The sequence below is a fragment of the Nilaparvata lugens genome, chromosome 1 (assembly GCF_014356525.2).
Source record: "Nilaparvata lugens isolate BPH chromosome 1, ASM1435652v1, whole genome shotgun sequence".
Taxonomy (NCBI): Eukaryota; Metazoa; Arthropoda; class Insecta; order Hemiptera; family Delphacidae; genus Nilaparvata; species Nilaparvata lugens.
In genome coordinates this window covers 88,122,695-88,140,665 of record NC_052504.1, presented here as the reverse complement: position 1 = coordinate 88,140,665, position 17,971 = coordinate 88,122,695, and the positions used below count along the sequence as shown (strand labels likewise).

Here is a 17,971-nt window from a genome sequence, read left to right as displayed (position 1 = left end):
AATAAATAATAAATAAATAATAAAAAATAATAAATAAATAAAATAAATAAATAAATAAATAAATATAAATAAATAATAAATAAATAAATAAAAAATCAATAAATAAATAATAATAAATCAATAAATAAATAAATAATAAATAAATAAATAAATAATAAAAATAAATAAATAAATAATAAATAATATAAATACAATAAATAAATAAATAAATAAATAAATAAAATAAATAAATAATAATAAATAAATAAATAAATAAATAAATAAATAAATAAATACAAATAAATAATAAATAAATAAATAAATAATAAATAAAATAAATAAATAAATAAATAAATAAATAAATAAATAAATAATATCTCGTGCTAAAATACCCCAATGGCGGCCTTCAATTCAAGTAAGAGCTATCATTGGGAAGGCATAGGCATTGTGGTTCTATATCTCTTTAAGGTCTTTGGTTGTATTCACCCAAAGACTTCTTGCTTCCTCCCTCCTATTTTTCTCTTTCATTCCTCCTACTTCCTACTATTTCCGGTTTCCTACTTCTCATCTTACTCCTTTTTCCCTGTAACTCTCTCCACCTCAACACATTTCCTTTCTTCTCCTTCCTCCACCGCTTTTCAATACCTCCTCTCATCTCTTACTTCTTTTTTTCCTCCTCATCACCTCCCCTTCCACATGCTCCTCCTGATTCTCCTTTCCTCTCCGTTCCTGTCCTCCTATTTTTCCTCATCTAGCCTACCTCTATTCGCATATTCGTCTTTCCTTATTATTCTCCTCTTATCACTCATATAACTCTTCTTCCTCTCCTACATTTCTTTCTCTGCTCCACCTCCTCCTGCCAATTTCTCATCATATTTCTCCTTCTCTTTATTCCTCTTCCTCCTACTCTCTCTCTCTTGATTTTTCTCTCTCTACACTTCTACACTTCTCAAACAGCCCACACACAAAACCCTTTTCTCAACTATTCCTTCTCCACTTTCTCCTTCTCCTCCACCTCCTGTTCGCCTTATCTTTCTTCTCCTTCTCATCTTCTTCTCCTCTATCTTCTTCTCCTTATCCTTATCCTTCTTAAATTTCCACTCACTCTACTCTTTCTCCTTCACCCCCTCTTCCTCACCACTACTCTTCTTCCTTCTCTTCCTTCTTCTCCTCCTCCTCCCACCTTTCCTGTCCTCTTTTCTTGCACCCCTCTACCTCTCAATCTTCTCCTCCTCCTTCTCAACTTATCCCGCTCTTCGTTTTCCTCCCATATCTTTCCTTCAACCTCATCATTCTTCTTCCTTATCTCTTCCCCACCCTCCACTACCCATCACTCTTACCCTCCAACCCTCTCTGGAGTTTGCCATGATTTGTATTCAGTTTGACAGGGTAAATACCAGTCACTCCATGTTTGCCGAGAATCCTTTCCGATGGCTGGCAGTGTGGCTGGGCCAAGGTATTCAGCGGTGAAGCAATTTTATACGCTACAACGTTCACCCAAGAGCTGAGCTGTTTTCAAAACATGTTCAGTAGATTTCAAACGCATTATGTGCAATATTTGAGCGGCAATCTCTGAGGAAAATGGGATGATTTTATTTGGGAAATGTTTCCCTAATCTTTATACTCTTTTTAGTTGTATAGCCACATTACTCATGAAAAGGCAGTGTCTGAAGCATTTTAGAAGTTTACAATGATATGTGAGAAAACTAGGAATATTCAACTGTGGAAGAGAAGTTCCAGGGAAAGAAGTTCCAGATGAATGAGATAATTCACAACAGGAACGTTCCTTTGAAGCTATATTATTTGAGTATTATATGTTTGTAGAACTCTGTGGCTACGTTTTCTGTTTATAATATTGTGAGTCTCTGATAAACATTAATCAACTTCAAGTATACTATTGGATTCGATGAAATATTTCCATTTCTTTTTCAATAATATTATACATGTGGAGTAGCATTCATTACTTTTTCCTACAGTTACCTTGAAAAGTGGCCATTCCTGCACTGATTACAGAACGCAAAGAATCACTTTTCCGCTCTAGTGCGGGAAAAATTTTTTCTGCACTCCAGATTTGCAACATGGCAACGCAAAATAGTTAGAATGTTATATAGAGCACCAGTGCAGCAAAATCAAAATGAAGTTGAGAACAGTGACTGTGGTATAGTGAGGTGCACGTTATAATAATAACGATGACAACGAGGACAGCGACAGCCACCACATGAGTGACAGCCGCCTTCATTCATTCACTACTACATTATTCAATTTGACAATAAATTAAGATTTTTATTAATAATAAAATTACACAAAAAAACATTTGATGGATTTCAGGCAATTTTACCCGTAATTACCCACTTTTTATATTCAATGCTAACTGTAGGAAAAATTTAATGTGAAATACGTGCGCAAAGTTCCTCTGCTGCACTCAAGAAACCATTCCGCCCTCGCCTACGGCTCGGGCGTAAACGTTTCTTTCGGTGCAGCAAACTGTCACTTTGCACACTAGTTGCACAAATAACTATTTTGCTCTCACATCCGAGAAAACTTTCCAGAGCAAACTTTTATCCATGCATATGTCATAAATATGTTATGAACTAATTTTCTTTCCCAAAAAATATCACATTATGTAATATTGAGATGAATATTATTTTGTCTATTGATATGACTTATTTTGTCTATGACTGACATTCATCTATCATGATTGCTAACAGGAAAACAATAATACACTCACTATTATCACAGTTTATGTGAAGGCTCATGGATAAAAATTACAGAATCAACTTATAATTATTCGTATTAAAAATATTTTTTTCAAACAAGCAGATAGTCACGTTTTATTTGTATGTAATAATGAGACTCTGACCCTTTAATTGGATTTAAAATCTTTTCGAAGTACAACAATCAATTACTATTAACCCTAAAGAGACACACTGGGGTGTTTTACACCCCAGGGATTTTTTTTCTGTTCTGCAGTTGACAATATCAAAAAGATGGGAATTTATGCCCAGTCTAAATTAGGTTTGCAGTATTGTCAACTACTCTCCACCACTTCCAGTCAGTAATAGCATTCTACAAGGTCACCAGCTCATCTTGTTCTTCGTTTGGGGTGTCTAACACCACAGAGTAGGACTTTATCAAACACTTTTATTACAAAGATTTACTTGTATTGTCACTACAAATGTGGTATGGGATGATGGATCAGATTGGACTGAATGCTATGATTCTCTACAATTTGAGATTCAAAGCAATATAATGAAGAGACGTGAGTTTTTGATGAAGTTGTCATTGGCAATGATCAAGCCATTCGTTCAAACCGGATTAGGAGCTCCAACACTGAGGCGGAACATACATACTTTTAAAATTAGTATAAATATTTATAAGCAGTGCTTTACTTCTGATTTCTGTATGCACTTGAAGTAGAAATGATTAAGAAATGATGGAGTATGGTCTAAGTACTTGTTTTTTTCATATTTTTCAGAGAAAAATGCAAAATTAAATTGGGGTGTTAAACACTACGTTGTTAGCATAAAGTGAGTGTGTCTCTGTAGGGTTAAAAAGAATTCATCTGCAGTCTTGAACTCCTGGAATCCTTCATCTGCTACCTAGTAACTATTATAAACAACATCAAAGTTCAGTGAAGTTTAGTGGAGTGCCCTTTTATCTTCTCAATATACACATTCTAATCCAGTATTTCTGCAACTTTTCTAATTACGCAGTGTGCATAACTATTCAATAGACTCTTCAACCTCCAAGTTTGTAATGAATAGAAGACCTATGCTTCATGTTGATGGTGAGTGACAGAATCATAAAACAGGCTTCCGCTTAGTGCAAAAGTTATGCTTTCAGAGCAAAGAAAGACTACGTTGGAGCAAGATGGAGGTGCATAATGTGGGGAGAAACTAATATCAAACTTCCAACCTGCTTCAACTTTTCCTGTATCGAGCAACAAGTTGAAGATTGCAGGGGACGACCAACATAGTCGCTACCTTATATTAGCCATGGGGAGAATAATCACTCAGCTTTCCACGCCCAATTATTACATGCTACGTGATTGTGTGCCAGTGTGAGTGATCTCGTCTTGCGTGCTTGGAAACTAGAAGCATCTTCAAACCGACCCTCAAACTGTTGAAAGCTTTTTCGAAAAATGATTACTCTGTATAGTATAGTATAGTATACGACATAGTATAGTATACTCATAGTAAAGTATACGACATAATTTTACAGTATACTCTGGTACTCAGGAACAGTATAGTACTTAGGAACTTCTTAAGATGAGATCATAGTCTATACACATGACAAGAGATATTTTGAAATGATAATAATAGGGAAGTAAATGATGATAAGGGAAATAGGATTGTATCTGACTTATTTCACAGTGGTGAGAGTTCCTGGACTGTATTATCAGTTTTACTTTTTGTGTAGTTGAGAAGTTGATATTGTGGAAATTATTCATATTAAATGAAAAAGACTAAGAAATTGTCAAAAACCACTGATTTATTGATAATTAGAAAGACCGGTTTCGGTTATTACACCATTGTCAATCTCTGATAACAGTTTATCAGAGATTGACAATGGTGTAATAACCGAAACCGGTCTTTCTAATTATCAATAAATCAGAGGTTTTTTGACAATTTCTTAGTCTTTTTCATTCAATATGTATTATCAGTGCTGTTTGGACCATCGTGAACAGTTGTTTGCATTCATTATTATTGAGAAGCAACTCTGTTAGGAATCACTTCATACATTATTCCATACTATATTGGGAATTACTTCATACTGAGAGATTATCCAGATATGAGTTCCCTGTTCTCTTGTATGGGTTGGAAGCATGGACACTAAATAAGGAATGTGAGACCAGACTTCAAGCATTTGAAATGTGGAGCTATCGGCGGATACTCCGTATATCGTGGACAGATAGAGACACAAACACAGAAGTTCTCAGAAGAATGGGTAAACAACTGGATATTGTGCGTGACATATGTATATATATATAAGCATATGTATATCATGATATGCATATGCATTCATAGGCCAAAGTTAGAAAAAACATAATTTTACACTCAATATGTTAAATACTAATAGAATCTAGTAAGTTCTGGAGCCACTGACATGCATCTTCTCCAGCATCATGAACTTGTGTCAGCCCTCCATGATAGGAGTGTTGTGGACACTCAGATATTGTGCGTGACATTAAAATACGAAAGTTGACATACACCTTGGACACATTATGAGAGGACCCAAATACATGATTCTGCACCTCATAATCCAAGGTAAAATAGATGGTAAGCGCTCGGTGGGACGTAGAAGAATGTCTTGATTGAGAAACCGGAGAGAAGCGTTTAATTGCACAACCAATGACCTATTTAGAGCGTCTGTGAATAAGGTAAAAATTGCCATGATGTGTACCAACCTCCGCAATGGAAACGGTACTTAGAGAAGAAGAAGAGAGATTATCATTTATTATTCAATGCAGATCAGCATTATATTTCACACATAAATTTCAGTTTGATGACTTGGGTTCAAGGAAGTTGGAGAACGCAGTAAATACTCGTAATAAGGGTTTAAACAGGAGTGAGAGAGTACTAGAGTGATATTCATTCTTGCATGATTCAAAAATCAGCACTGAAAAACATAGTGAGTGACAGACAGCTACAACAATGAAATAAACACAGTAATTCCAGAACTAAATTTGGTAATAATGGTTCCTCTATCTCAATCTATTTTCCACTCAGAGAGATTAGATATCGAGCAACTTCTTCTTCCATCTGGTGCTAAAAATGCGCCTGATCACGTTCGAATGAAATGTTCACATATTATACTGGAGGAAGAAAACTCACAAAATGCAGAATATTATATCCTAAGAGGCTCCTCAATTATACCATTTACAATTCACATTCAAAATTTACATTCAACAATTACAACATGCTTTCCATGTCGTAATCATCAGTATTGTTATTTCTTGTACAAATAATTTTGTATAGTATCAATTGTTAATTTCTATTGTCGAATGTACCTGTAAGTGATTGAAAGAGATCATGGATTGTACTGTTATTGAAATATTTCTGATAGTTTTTGTTTGGTTGTCTGTTGCAGTGTAGCGGCGGCGGCGGTAACCAGACAGGGCTGGCGGTTAGCAACTCGCGTTGCTTCGCGCCGCGGAAGAGCAACGAGTCGCAGTGTCCCATGCTGGCAGCCACCACCAAGAAGCTGCGAGGGGCCGGACGGAGGCAGCGGCAGGGGGCGGGAAGACACCACGGGGCGGGAGGGGTAGGCGGTGGCGGTGGAGGCGGTGCATCCGCGCACACTAAGAAATTGAGGTTCCAGTTAGCGAAGGAGCGGAAAGCGTCAACGACACTGGGCATCATAATGAGTGCGTTCACGATTTGTTGGTTGCCGTTTTTTGTGTTAGCCCTAGTTCGTCCGTTTCTAGACGACCCTTCCGCGATCCCCAACTCTTTGTCTAGTCTGTTTCTTTGGCTCGGCTACGCCAACTCGCTCCTCAACCCCGTCATCTACGCCACCCTCAACCGCGACTTCCGGCGCCCCTTCCAGCAGATCCTCTACTTCCGGTGCAGCTCGCTGAATCACATGATGCGCGAGGAGTTCTACCAGTCGCAGTACGGTGACCCGGAGCACCAGCCTCAACTGCACAGTCCAGATCGTGTTACGGAAGCGCACTTCGCCGACGACCTGACCGTGTCCGGACTCGGCTGCGACGTGATCGCTGATTGCACCGTGCCGGACAAGGGATCGCGGTCCGGCGACGAGTCGTTTCCTATGATCGTCCGCCGTCGGTAAGTGAATTCGCTTCTCGCCGATTATCACTCAATAGACATTCATCTCAAGCTGTGTAAATTATTGGGAACTGGATGTATGTCAATAGACAATGATTGACATTCGTCTTTTACTGTGTAAATTATTGGGATCCAGACGTATGTCAATCGGAAATAATCGACAGTCATCTTAAGCTGTGTAAATTATTGGGAACTATACGTTTATCAATAGACAATAATTTACATTCATCTTATGCTGTGTAAATTATTGTGAACTAGAATGTCCCTTCTAGACAAACTGTCTTCGAACAAACTTCCAACGATGTATTTGTGAATTGTAGTGGAGAAGTTCCAATTAATTGAGAACTTTGAACTGAATACAATAGGGAGTGGATATTACAAGATCTGTAAATTGATTATCATAGTCCCTTCCTCTACAAGAGTGAATTTCCAATAACTTGTGAATTGAAATGGAAAAATTCTATTCGCAACTAGAGCCCAATCAATGTGAAAAACTAGTGATGCTAACAATGTGAAATCCAAAAAATGTGAGATGACTGATGCTAGTCCAGAACTAAAATACTGTGGTCATAGTCTAAGTAATTATGATGATCTGGTGATTCAAATAAGAAAACCGAGTGAAGCTAACAATGTGAGATGAGTGATGCTAGTCCAGAACTGAGGTACTGTGGTCATAGTCTAAGTAATTGTGATCATCTGGTGATTTGAATTAGAAATGTAACACATAATAAATGCAATTATTTTTAGATATGACTACAGAATAGTAATGAGCTTGCTTTGAGAATGAAGCCCTGTATTGTTGAACATAAACTACTAGTCTTCTTCCGATATCATGCATTTGACAATGCATCACTCTTATTCAACGAATTTTTGGTGATTGTGTTGCTGAAATTGTTTCGACCTCCATTCAGAAAACTGTCTTCTTTGAGTAAGCTAGTAAGAACTATGGTGATGCAATCACGTAGGGTATTGCTGAACTTACGGTATCAACCCTCTTCAAATAAAGCGTGTGGGAGAATTTATCAATTACAAGCAACGACTGCTTAGTTCTTGTGTTACCATTTTAATGCAGCTTTCAGTCAAGAAATGACTGAAGTGACGCGTATCAAGTAAGAAAAAACTATAAGAGATACTACAAGAAATTTCAGGAACTCTTCAACTGAATGTAAAAGATTATCGTTTCAATGTAAACTTTTGATGAGTTTTCACTCAATTATCTGCTACGACTGCTTAGTATTTGTGTTACCATTATTATCCTACCATTAATTTATTGATGTTATTGATGTTATGTAGAATAGGAAGAAAATCAGACTTTCAAGTTTCATTTTAATTTTGGAAAATGATTGTTCATGACGGACCATTCATGGATGATCAAAAGATGAAGAATATCTATTTTCTCGAATTTTTATTCTCAAACTGAGGAAAAAAGAACTTGAGCTTAACAGAGCCTTGCCTACTGAATTCAATAGTATGTTATTTTTAGAAAATTTCCAGATTCCCTATCATTTGAGTCAGTTGAAATATTTCATTTTTGTAAAAGTAAAAGCAAAATTTTTTGAAATTAAAATTAATCAAGCATAATTTTTAAAATATTCTAAAAAAGTATCAAAACACTCTTGCACCACTTCCGACGTGAAATCGTTTGATGTAAAGTTTCCAAAAAGCAGGAGAATAAAGCTGAATGGATAAATTCAGTACAAAACATCCACTTTGTGTCGGAGAGCAATACTATCTTTATTTATCATCTGAGTCAGTTAAAATATGCCAAAATTTCTGTAACAGCGAATCAAGCGAAATTTCCGAAGAAATATTCTAAAAAGTATCCAAATACTCTTTTGCTACTTCCAACGTGAGATCGTTTGATGTGAAGTTTCCAAAAAGCAATAAAACTGAATAGATCAATGGATAAGTTCAGTACAAAACATCCACTTTTTGTCGGAGAGCAATGCTATCTTTAGTTAGATTGGAAAACAGAGTATAATAAAAGTATTCAGTATAATAGCATACTACTTATTAAGGGAAAGATTCCAAATTCTAGTCATCCAAGCTACTAAGATTTATTTCAGAAAACTTCAGTACTAAGAGTGAATCTAACCAAGTTTTGAGATCTCAGAACCAAGATTAAATTAAATTGAAGAAATTTACCAAAATGTTGTATTATGTTAATTTAGTCTGAAGTAAATTTGATGATATTTATTCTATCTGAAAAATTCAATTTGTTCTCATGAATCGTGATGCTTCCGGATAGAACTCCACATTACTTCCATTTAAAATACCACTTCCACCATAAAAACTAAATCAACGTGATTATGTGAAAAACGTCTTTGGATGATTACTAGTTGAACTATCGAAATCAAATAATAAGCTACGAGTTATGTACCGAACAAATATTAGATACGCTTCAAGCATCTTAAAAACATACCATGCTTAAAAACAAATCAATTCATACTGATGCTTGAATGGCTGTTATCTTTGAAAAGCAATAAGTCAGTAACTAAGATATAAATATGTAAATATACAAATATCAAAAACTATAACTATGAAGACTTCTTATAACTTTTTTCTTTCGAGAAAATAATGTAAATATTATTATAGACTGATACAGTGTGTACGTTTATTGATAATTTCTGAGCAAAATAAATTGATTGGAGTTCCTAATCATTATCATCATCTCAAAAACCTCCGTTACCGTTTTGGGTTCAAGTGATGTCAAAATACGTGGTCAAATAATTGAGGCTCTACGATAAGTCTCTATGTTAAGTCTCTAACTTAATTTGAATACACTAACTCTCTAGAACCCCACTTGAACTATAATCGATATACGTCTAATATAATTTAATAATGCACAAATACAGAAGGACTATACTACATACTCATTCGTAATATCTGCTTGCAAATGAGTCAATCAGATTATGAATAGGATTTACAATACTTCTAACACAAAGTTCAATTATTGCAGTATTATTCAGTTACAATCCCAGTAAGAATACAGTGACAAAGAATAAACATCTATCAAGCATTGCGATATTCTCATTCGTTAAGTTAAGCCTTCCAGTCTACAAAATATTTTTTCATTCCTGGCAAATTACAATTAGTTTGGCTTTGGATTATCGGGCATAGCTCGCTGTAAATTGATTGAAGAGTATTATTTATAGAGTATTATTGGAGATTATTAGATATGAGAGCTATGTTTGAACATGATTCTAGATACAAAGTATATTATATTTGACAGAAGTATATTTAAATTTAACTGGATGTAGGGAAACTTAGAAAAATATTGTGTAAGATTATAAGTTGATGTAGTATGGATTGAGATGAAAAAATGTCTTCGTGATTAAATCCATCCATGCTGTTTGTGCTTCTTCAACAATTTCATATTGATTTCATGATATTGAAATACAATGTAAATTCCAATCCCTATCTTTTGAGCCAGGGGACATGTTGAGAGCCATTATTCATTCCACCAGAACTCCTACTGAATTTATTTCTATTTTCCTCTCTTCCTCACTCTACCACGTTCTTACTCCCCCACACACTCTTCGTCTATCTTCCATGCATTCGGTCTTAAAAGAAAAAGCGAAAGAGCAATATACTCTCGTGAATATTTTGATATGCCGCAGATGACTTCAAAATTTGTTCTGACATTTTTTTAAATGTCAGCTATGCTCTCTCTTCCTTTCTCAAACACAGTATTCCTCGTTGGAATTTTTCTCCTACATGGAAAACAGATTTTATTGGATTTTTCAGCGTCGTCATCCTTCATACATTCTCAACAGTACGCCCCATAAGCAAGCAATGATTTATTCCTGATTTTAATAAGTTCATCACATCATTGTCATGTCTACCACAATTATTTATGATTTTATATGATTCTATTCGATGATTATAGCCCGAATCTCAACCTACTATGAAATGTTCTACAAGGATTAAATTGATAATCTAGAAATACATCTGAGAGATGTAGCTATTAATATATTGTCAAGATTTTTCCATTCATCCAATCTATAATACGTAGGCTATAGTTATGTTGGCTCATTATCGTTATTTTCACTAACTAAACAAGCAAATCAACTGATCAACATTATTGAGAACTATCCAATGTATTTTGTATGAACTGGAGAGTTTCATTGAACAATCTGAAGATGAATCACGGTATGTAATATGATATTTCTCATATCTACATGAAGATACACAACAGAAAATAATATTATCAAATAATAATCTTCTCTTTTCTCTTGTCAGTTCTTGTAAAATTCTAATCTTCAATACATCTCCCTTTAAACCACCTGTGATGTTTTTGAAACAATAGTCACCTTCAGTAAATGTCGTGATCATTAATACAAAGTTTTTCCGTAATCATGGACGCCAACTACATACTACTACATAGGTACATACTTCTAGTAGTATCTGTTTGATTTAATCAGAACTAAACTCAGAAGCAAACTCATAATGATGTGTCGGTAACGACTTCATGGCCATAATTATTTATGGCTCTAATGACTACTTGCAATGAAATTGATAGCCCATTACTGCCACCTAGCATCACACCTCTTTTCAAACATATCGGTTTTTAATTTGAATCCCTACTCTGAATTATTAACATCATCCTGATTGGAAATTTGATAGATGGTTAAGGAGCTCCAACAAAACAACGCTTCATAAAAAGGGCTCGTTGTTAGCAGATTGGAGAGGGGAACTCGCTGCTCCCAGAGCAATTAACTCTGGTCATTATCCCTGCTCCGTACTTGAGGGTTGTTTGAATACACCAGCCATTTTAGATTGCTTATCAGCATCATTGAGTATGAAGTATAAAGAGTATATTGACGGGTATATAAATCTGAAGTAACTAGTACAGTATAGAAACTTAGATAGAATAGTATAGAACGGTCATATTGAAGATATACAGTTTATAAAGAGGTTAGATCAGACTTTCAAATGTTCTACCAAAAAAGTTCTACTATGGCTAACAATATGTTATAAGTAACAGTGGTGTCTGGGCCTCTTCCTATAAACCTTGGTATGAATCAGATCAACACAATGGTCTGAATTAGTTAATCTGCTGGTCTATAGATAAAATATAAGCCACAATTAATATATAAGTCATAGATATAAGCCACAGATTCTTATCTGTGGTACTACCAACACCTCAAACATTTATTTCTCTATTTATCTAATAATACAAAAAAAACTTATGAAATAATATCGGAAGAGGAAAAGCAGGCGAACCCTTTAATTTTCTTCTCCAGAATTCAGATTTGCAGTTTGATATGAGATTAAGTCACCTATGATATGAGTGAATATTGAACCTGCTTTATATTTGAGTTGATACGCTCCTGCTATAGTAATTAACAGGATAGGTTAAGCGGTGTTTAAGAAATCACATCATGAACTCATAAGTGAACGAGTATTGTTCTCACAGTATCAATCAGTTATTTCTCCTGATCTCTATATTTTCTATTACATATCTCTGATTTCACTTTTTTATCAAGATACTCTGTAACCTAATGTATCTGACCTACACGAATAGTATATCCTGTTCTACTTTTTTTCAACCCACTTTCTTACAGTTTCTTATTTCTAAAACTTAGAAATTCAGACAAGAGCTTGTTCGAAAACACATTCTTCCTACTCAAATTTTGTAACTCACGATTATGTTGCTCAGGAAATCATGAAACGAACATACATAAAACATTCTCAGCAACAATATATTATTGTTATCAATGAAAAATATGTACAAATAGAATGTATCTACTTCTTATAGTTATTATCATGTGATTCATGAGTATTAAGTCTTCAACAAAACGTTAAAAGGTAAAAACTGTAATTTGTATAAAATCTCCACTGCTGCATAGCCTTAGTCAGACAGTGTTATCTCTTCTTGCAATTGAAAATATTTTGTAAGTTGATTGAAAATGTATAGTGTGAGTGTAAGTTCAGGGTTTAGTGTGTTATAAGTAAATACTTTGATCAAACTCGACCTATGCCTCAGTCAATTGTTTTAATAAAATTACAATGTCAGAATATTTTTGATAAAAACTAAATGGTGCAGACAATCTTCACGGTGGATCGTTGTTCGATGTGATTTAATTTGTCTTGATTGTGATGGAATTTCAATTTTTATTATGTAAATGTGATTTATTCATAAAGGCCTGACCAATTGTAGAGTTATTGATATAACATACAGGTAAATAACTAGTTACCATAAAAATATTGGAACTTGGGAGTCCACGGTCCTAAAGGAGTGAGCTGTTATTTTTCTCTGATACTGCATTTACGTGTAAGCCATTATTCTTGTTGTGAAGATGAGTATGAGATGTTGATGTTTGTGGAATTGTATTCATGTTCTGTTTCATGTAAGTAGGTTTGGAAATGTTGTTTGTTGTTAACAGAAAATCTAAGCGTATTCAAGAGCACAAAATGGTATCGAATTGTGTTTGTACAGAAGGAATAAAATGGATAATTTTCTATGCTATCTTATACCTACTTCAAAAATTCCTTGCAACTATCCAATTCCCATTTTAATTACCAGATGCTAATTTCATGGCACATGAAAATTGTATTTCAAGCTATTCAACTGTTCGGTAGCTTGGTGATTCATGATTCATGCAGTTTGTCAATGCTAATTTTGTTCGAATTCATCTTTTTACAAGTTTCATAGAGTCGAAACACCAATATTACTCAGCAAAAGAACGATATGAAAACTGACATGATGATAAAAATTCACAACTCATTATCAAATTATAATTTTTCATAAATATAAAGAAAATAAAAATCTCAGTACCCGTTTTGAAAAATTTTATCACAACATGTTTCGGACATTTATGCCATTTTCAAGTCTTGTAAATGGCATAAATGTCCGAAACATGTTGTGATAAAATTTTTCAAAAACGGGTACTGAGATTTTTATTTTCTTTATATTTATATTACAAGTAGCCCTATACAGAAAAGAGATATATAATTTCTCAGTTTTAACAACAGATGAAGAGGAATATGATATTACATGTCAAATATGATATCGGAAATATTATTATATTATGTTTATAAAAGAAAGTATCGAATATGTAATGATATCATCAAGGTATCTACTGCAAATAATATGTACTTGCTAGATAGCTGAAAAATAAAACATTGAGCAGGACAATAATTCGAATTCAATATTGAAAATTCATTTTATTTTCAAAAAGTATAAATTTTACAATTAATTTCCCTGAAAACTATTGCTCTAATATGAAACAAGTCCGTGCTTTGAGGATAAGTCAATACAGCAATAGGCACAGTACAAGAAAAGAAGAAGTTGACTCAAAATCTCATTAATTGCAACGTACATTTCAATAAAACTAGTTCAACAAGAGCACATGTAAACTAAAATCACAATTAGACAAGAAACATTGAATTCACGTTCACTTGTATGATCCGAGTACAGTATTTACAATTTATTATTTATTTATTTGATCATTCAGAATAATTACATAACTTACAGAAAAGTACCACAGGCTTATAAGCCCAAAACGGTTCCAATTCTAATTTATACAACAGTCCAAATGTAGCTAGGTTATGTATCCCTTCTAAATTCTTCAATTACACACTCAATTTACAATTCAAAACACACAAAAATCATTTTTAAATTAAAAAAATATTTCTAAACTAAATAAAATAAATCACAATTAATTAGAAAATTCTAAACTTTGAAAATGTTGAGACCGAAAAGACATGAATTACTCGTATCGTGTCTTTCGACTGTTGAGTGGAATGGATTGCCATGCCATCACTGTTGAGGTTGTAATGTCACCTCATTGACTTTAATGGCTTTTCCTGGACATTAAGAAGTAACCAGCTACTGTGGATCAGATCAATTTCTCAAGGTAAGTACTCCATGGAGACACATGAAGATGCTCTGAGTTGAAAGGAACAATGATTGTGTCTACTAAATAACCAAAAGAGCATCCTACCATCTTTCGTTTACTGTTAGCGCTATTTAGACTTGGTAACTAATATATTCTACTCTACTCTAATCTCAATTCAAGATCGATCTACAGGATACTATAACTGTGTTTTGTAGCTTTTTCTTAGCAGAATATCTGAGAACTCAATTATACCACACTTGGGAGTCGATAAGTAACTCCCATCCAAACTTCAAATCATAAAAATCTGGTGTGGCGCACTCACACAACTTTCCTTGCTGTTATGAAAATTGATCACCTGACGCTAGTGTTACCGCGCATCTCAAGTCTACTATTCAAAGATTTGAGCCAGCTGGTGACAGGGCAATAACGCTGGAGACACACGAGGTCTGCTATCTCTTCATAGTGAATCATTTAATAGAATTAACAGTTTGCAATTGGATAATCACATTTTCTCGAGTTTCGAGCTTATTTTTAATTTTAGGTGAAAATGTTACTGGACATTAATTGTAGAGATTCTCATTCTCAATCTTCTCCACTCAATTTTTTTTTCAAATTGTATCTGAAGTCTCATAATTGAGAATCTAGAATCAAACTTTGCATAGTGTACCAAAAATTTATTAATTACTTAATTTTATTTTTATTTATTTTATTTTCTCCTTATTTGGACATAACTTTGAATATCCATTTATTAAATTTCTAGTTAATAATTTTGATTTGTTGGATTGGTACAACTGGACGAAGCCTTGTCGGTTGACCAGCCAGCGATTTCCTCTTCTTCTTGTTCTAAAAGGCCTAGCTGTGGCATCTCAAAATGTAGCATGTGATTTGAATTATGAAATATCTAAATTTTTTACTACAAAATTTTTCTTTTAAATTATGCTAAAGTAGCATAAAATGTAAATCTACAATGCCTGATTGAATTTTATATTTGAATAACCCCAGTTGGGTAAGTTATACTTGTAACTGTCTCTATGTTGTAGGTTATTCTGCTATTCTATCGAAAATCTCATATTTGCCTAGTTTTTTTCATTAATTAATTCTTTATCATCTATAAATTCAATATAAATTTGATTACATCCTATTTTGAAATTTATCAAATAACGTAAAGAAGCTGTTAGAATTTGAATCAACTTTATCCCTCCATGTGTAACTGATTTAAGCCTTCTGATATTTTATAATTTCCTTTTGTTATTTTATTCATCTGAACTATTTTGCTTATTAATTTTACCGTATTCCTCTGAGATTTATTATTATTAAATTATTTGAGATTTGTCATAATAATATTTTATTACCGCTGTTCTTACGGTACCATGTTTCTACAGAATGTATCCTGTAATTAACCTGTCCAACATTGCATGTTAACCACTCTGGTTAACATCAACATGATGCTTGTATCTATTAGATTTTATTCTATTTCTTTTGTTCCAAACAGGTTTTTTTTATTTTACCATTAATTTTGAATGACCGGACAAATATAATACCAGGATAAATACAGGATGAAGGAGACTACACATTTTCCATAAACTCAAGCAAATTCAACCAAATATTTTGGAATTCCAGTACAGTATGAAAATTAAATTTCAATTTACAATTCGAAGTGGGGTAAGCAGAACACTTGTTTTACAATTCGGCTTCTAATTCAACCAAGTCCATCGAATTTTATGAGTTTCAAACTTCGTTAATCGTCGCTTATCTACGATTCTACATCACACTGAAGCTTCAGTTGTAGGCCTACCGGGTTACTAACATAGATTTAATAATCAAAACTTGTAAACTGAATATTTTGTAACTTCAGAAATGAAATTGATTTTTAATGTTGAAAATATAAGATTCAATCGGACTTGGCTTAAATTTTATTTCAACCAGGATTGCCAAAATATTCACTGGCCCTCATGACCAGCATTGCTTCCTACTTGTTAGGCAGTCTTATTTGAGATTACTCAAATGGGGTTGGTTACAATAGATGGGGCGGAGCTCCTGAAATTTTTACAGATATGGGACTTGTTGCAGTTGATAGAGCTTGTCGATGACTATTTCAGGTATACCTTTAATCAAAATCGTTGGAGCAGTTTTTGAGAAAATCGCGAAAACCCTGTTTTTTACAACATTTTTGCCATTTTAGCCGCCATCTTGAATCGCATTTGATCGAAATTGTTCGTGTCGGATCCTTATAGGGAAAGGACCTATAAGGACTTTTTTGGACTCAGGGGACCTTGAAACGTATAGAAATTGGGGTAGCTTAATTTTTCTCGGAAAGCAATACTATCCTTACCTATGGTAATAGGTCAAGGAAAGTAAAAAATCCTCTCAGAAAGAGCCGAGTTTCTCCTTATCCATGCTATCTTATAATCCTATTATCTAAGCTATTTTCCCAATATATGCTCATATATCATTTTTCTATATATATTATAAATATATTTCTATTATATATTATATTTTTCAATATATCATTGGATCAGTTGCCACGTATAACAAGGAATTGAATTGCCTCTATTGAGGTTGGAATAATATGGCTATTGATGGTCCTCTCTGCCTTGTAACTTATTAGTAATGATATTCGTAAACTAGAGGAATCAATTGAGAAATGTTTTGCTGAGAGTGATTCCCACATTAGCTCCAGGATTGTGCGTGGGTAATGAGACAAATTATGATTAGGGATGAGTGGAGCTACAGATTAACTAGTCATATCTAGTCATATCACGTAGGACTCCAGGATACATCAGTATAACTAGATTATGATTAGTTAATCTGAAAAGTTAATCTGTGAAGATAATATTATTATTCAAGCTACATTAGTTATTTTCTTATAATGTTGATAATTATGGACGGAAATTTATAAAATGAAATTTATGAGTCTGCTAATTGCTTGGAATGTGCATTGATTATTGGTTATTCTTTCCAAATAAAGGGAAAGTAGATTGAAATGGTAATAAACATGTATTATCTAAACTAAAATTCCTCACCCTGTCATATTATGCAAGTTCCGACTCGGCAAAATAATTCATAGCTTTTTTTTTAATAAAAAATATGATGATGCCCCAAACAGGACTTCCAGTCCTCGGGGTACTTGAAACTATTTATTCTTCTTTTGATTTGAATGAGTTATTGTGATTTCTTTGTACAACGTGTAATTGTATTATTTTATTATCTTCATATCAAAACCTACAGATTAGAATGGTTTCCGAACCAACGGAAATAAATTTGAAACTCATGAAGAAAATTAGAGGAATCGGCTCTTCAATAGTGGTATTTGCCTTCATGTAAATTATACTTAATTTTGTGATACTTGATATTTTT

The 17,971-nt window shown here is 33.8% G+C and overlaps 1 protein-coding gene and 1 long non-coding RNA gene across 3 annotated transcripts in view; both read left to right on the top strand.

Moving 5' to 3' along the window:
• The window catches only part of LOC111057479 (5-hydroxytryptamine receptor 1-like), a 268,647-nt gene extending 255,349 nt beyond the window's left edge, over positions 1-13,298 (top strand). The window contains exon 4 of one of the 2 annotated variants that reach the window (XM_039419531.1): positions 6,070-13,298. In XM_039419531.1, the coding sequence (XP_039275465.1) occupies positions 6,070-6,774 (705 nt within the window). In that variant the 3' untranslated portion in view covers positions 6,775-13,298. The remainder of the gene's footprint in view (positions 1-6,069) is intronic. The other variant, XM_039419532.1, reaches the window with a different exon arrangement.
• A 2,017-nt stretch (positions 13,299-15,315) lies between these two features.
• On the top strand, positions 15,316-16,514 carry LOC120349435. The gene is made up of 2 exons (XR_005570345.1): positions 15,316-15,624; positions 16,107-16,514. It is a non-coding gene; the product is annotated as an uncharacterized LOC120349435 (long non-coding RNA).
• Positions 16,515-17,971: the final 1,457 nt, after the last annotated feature.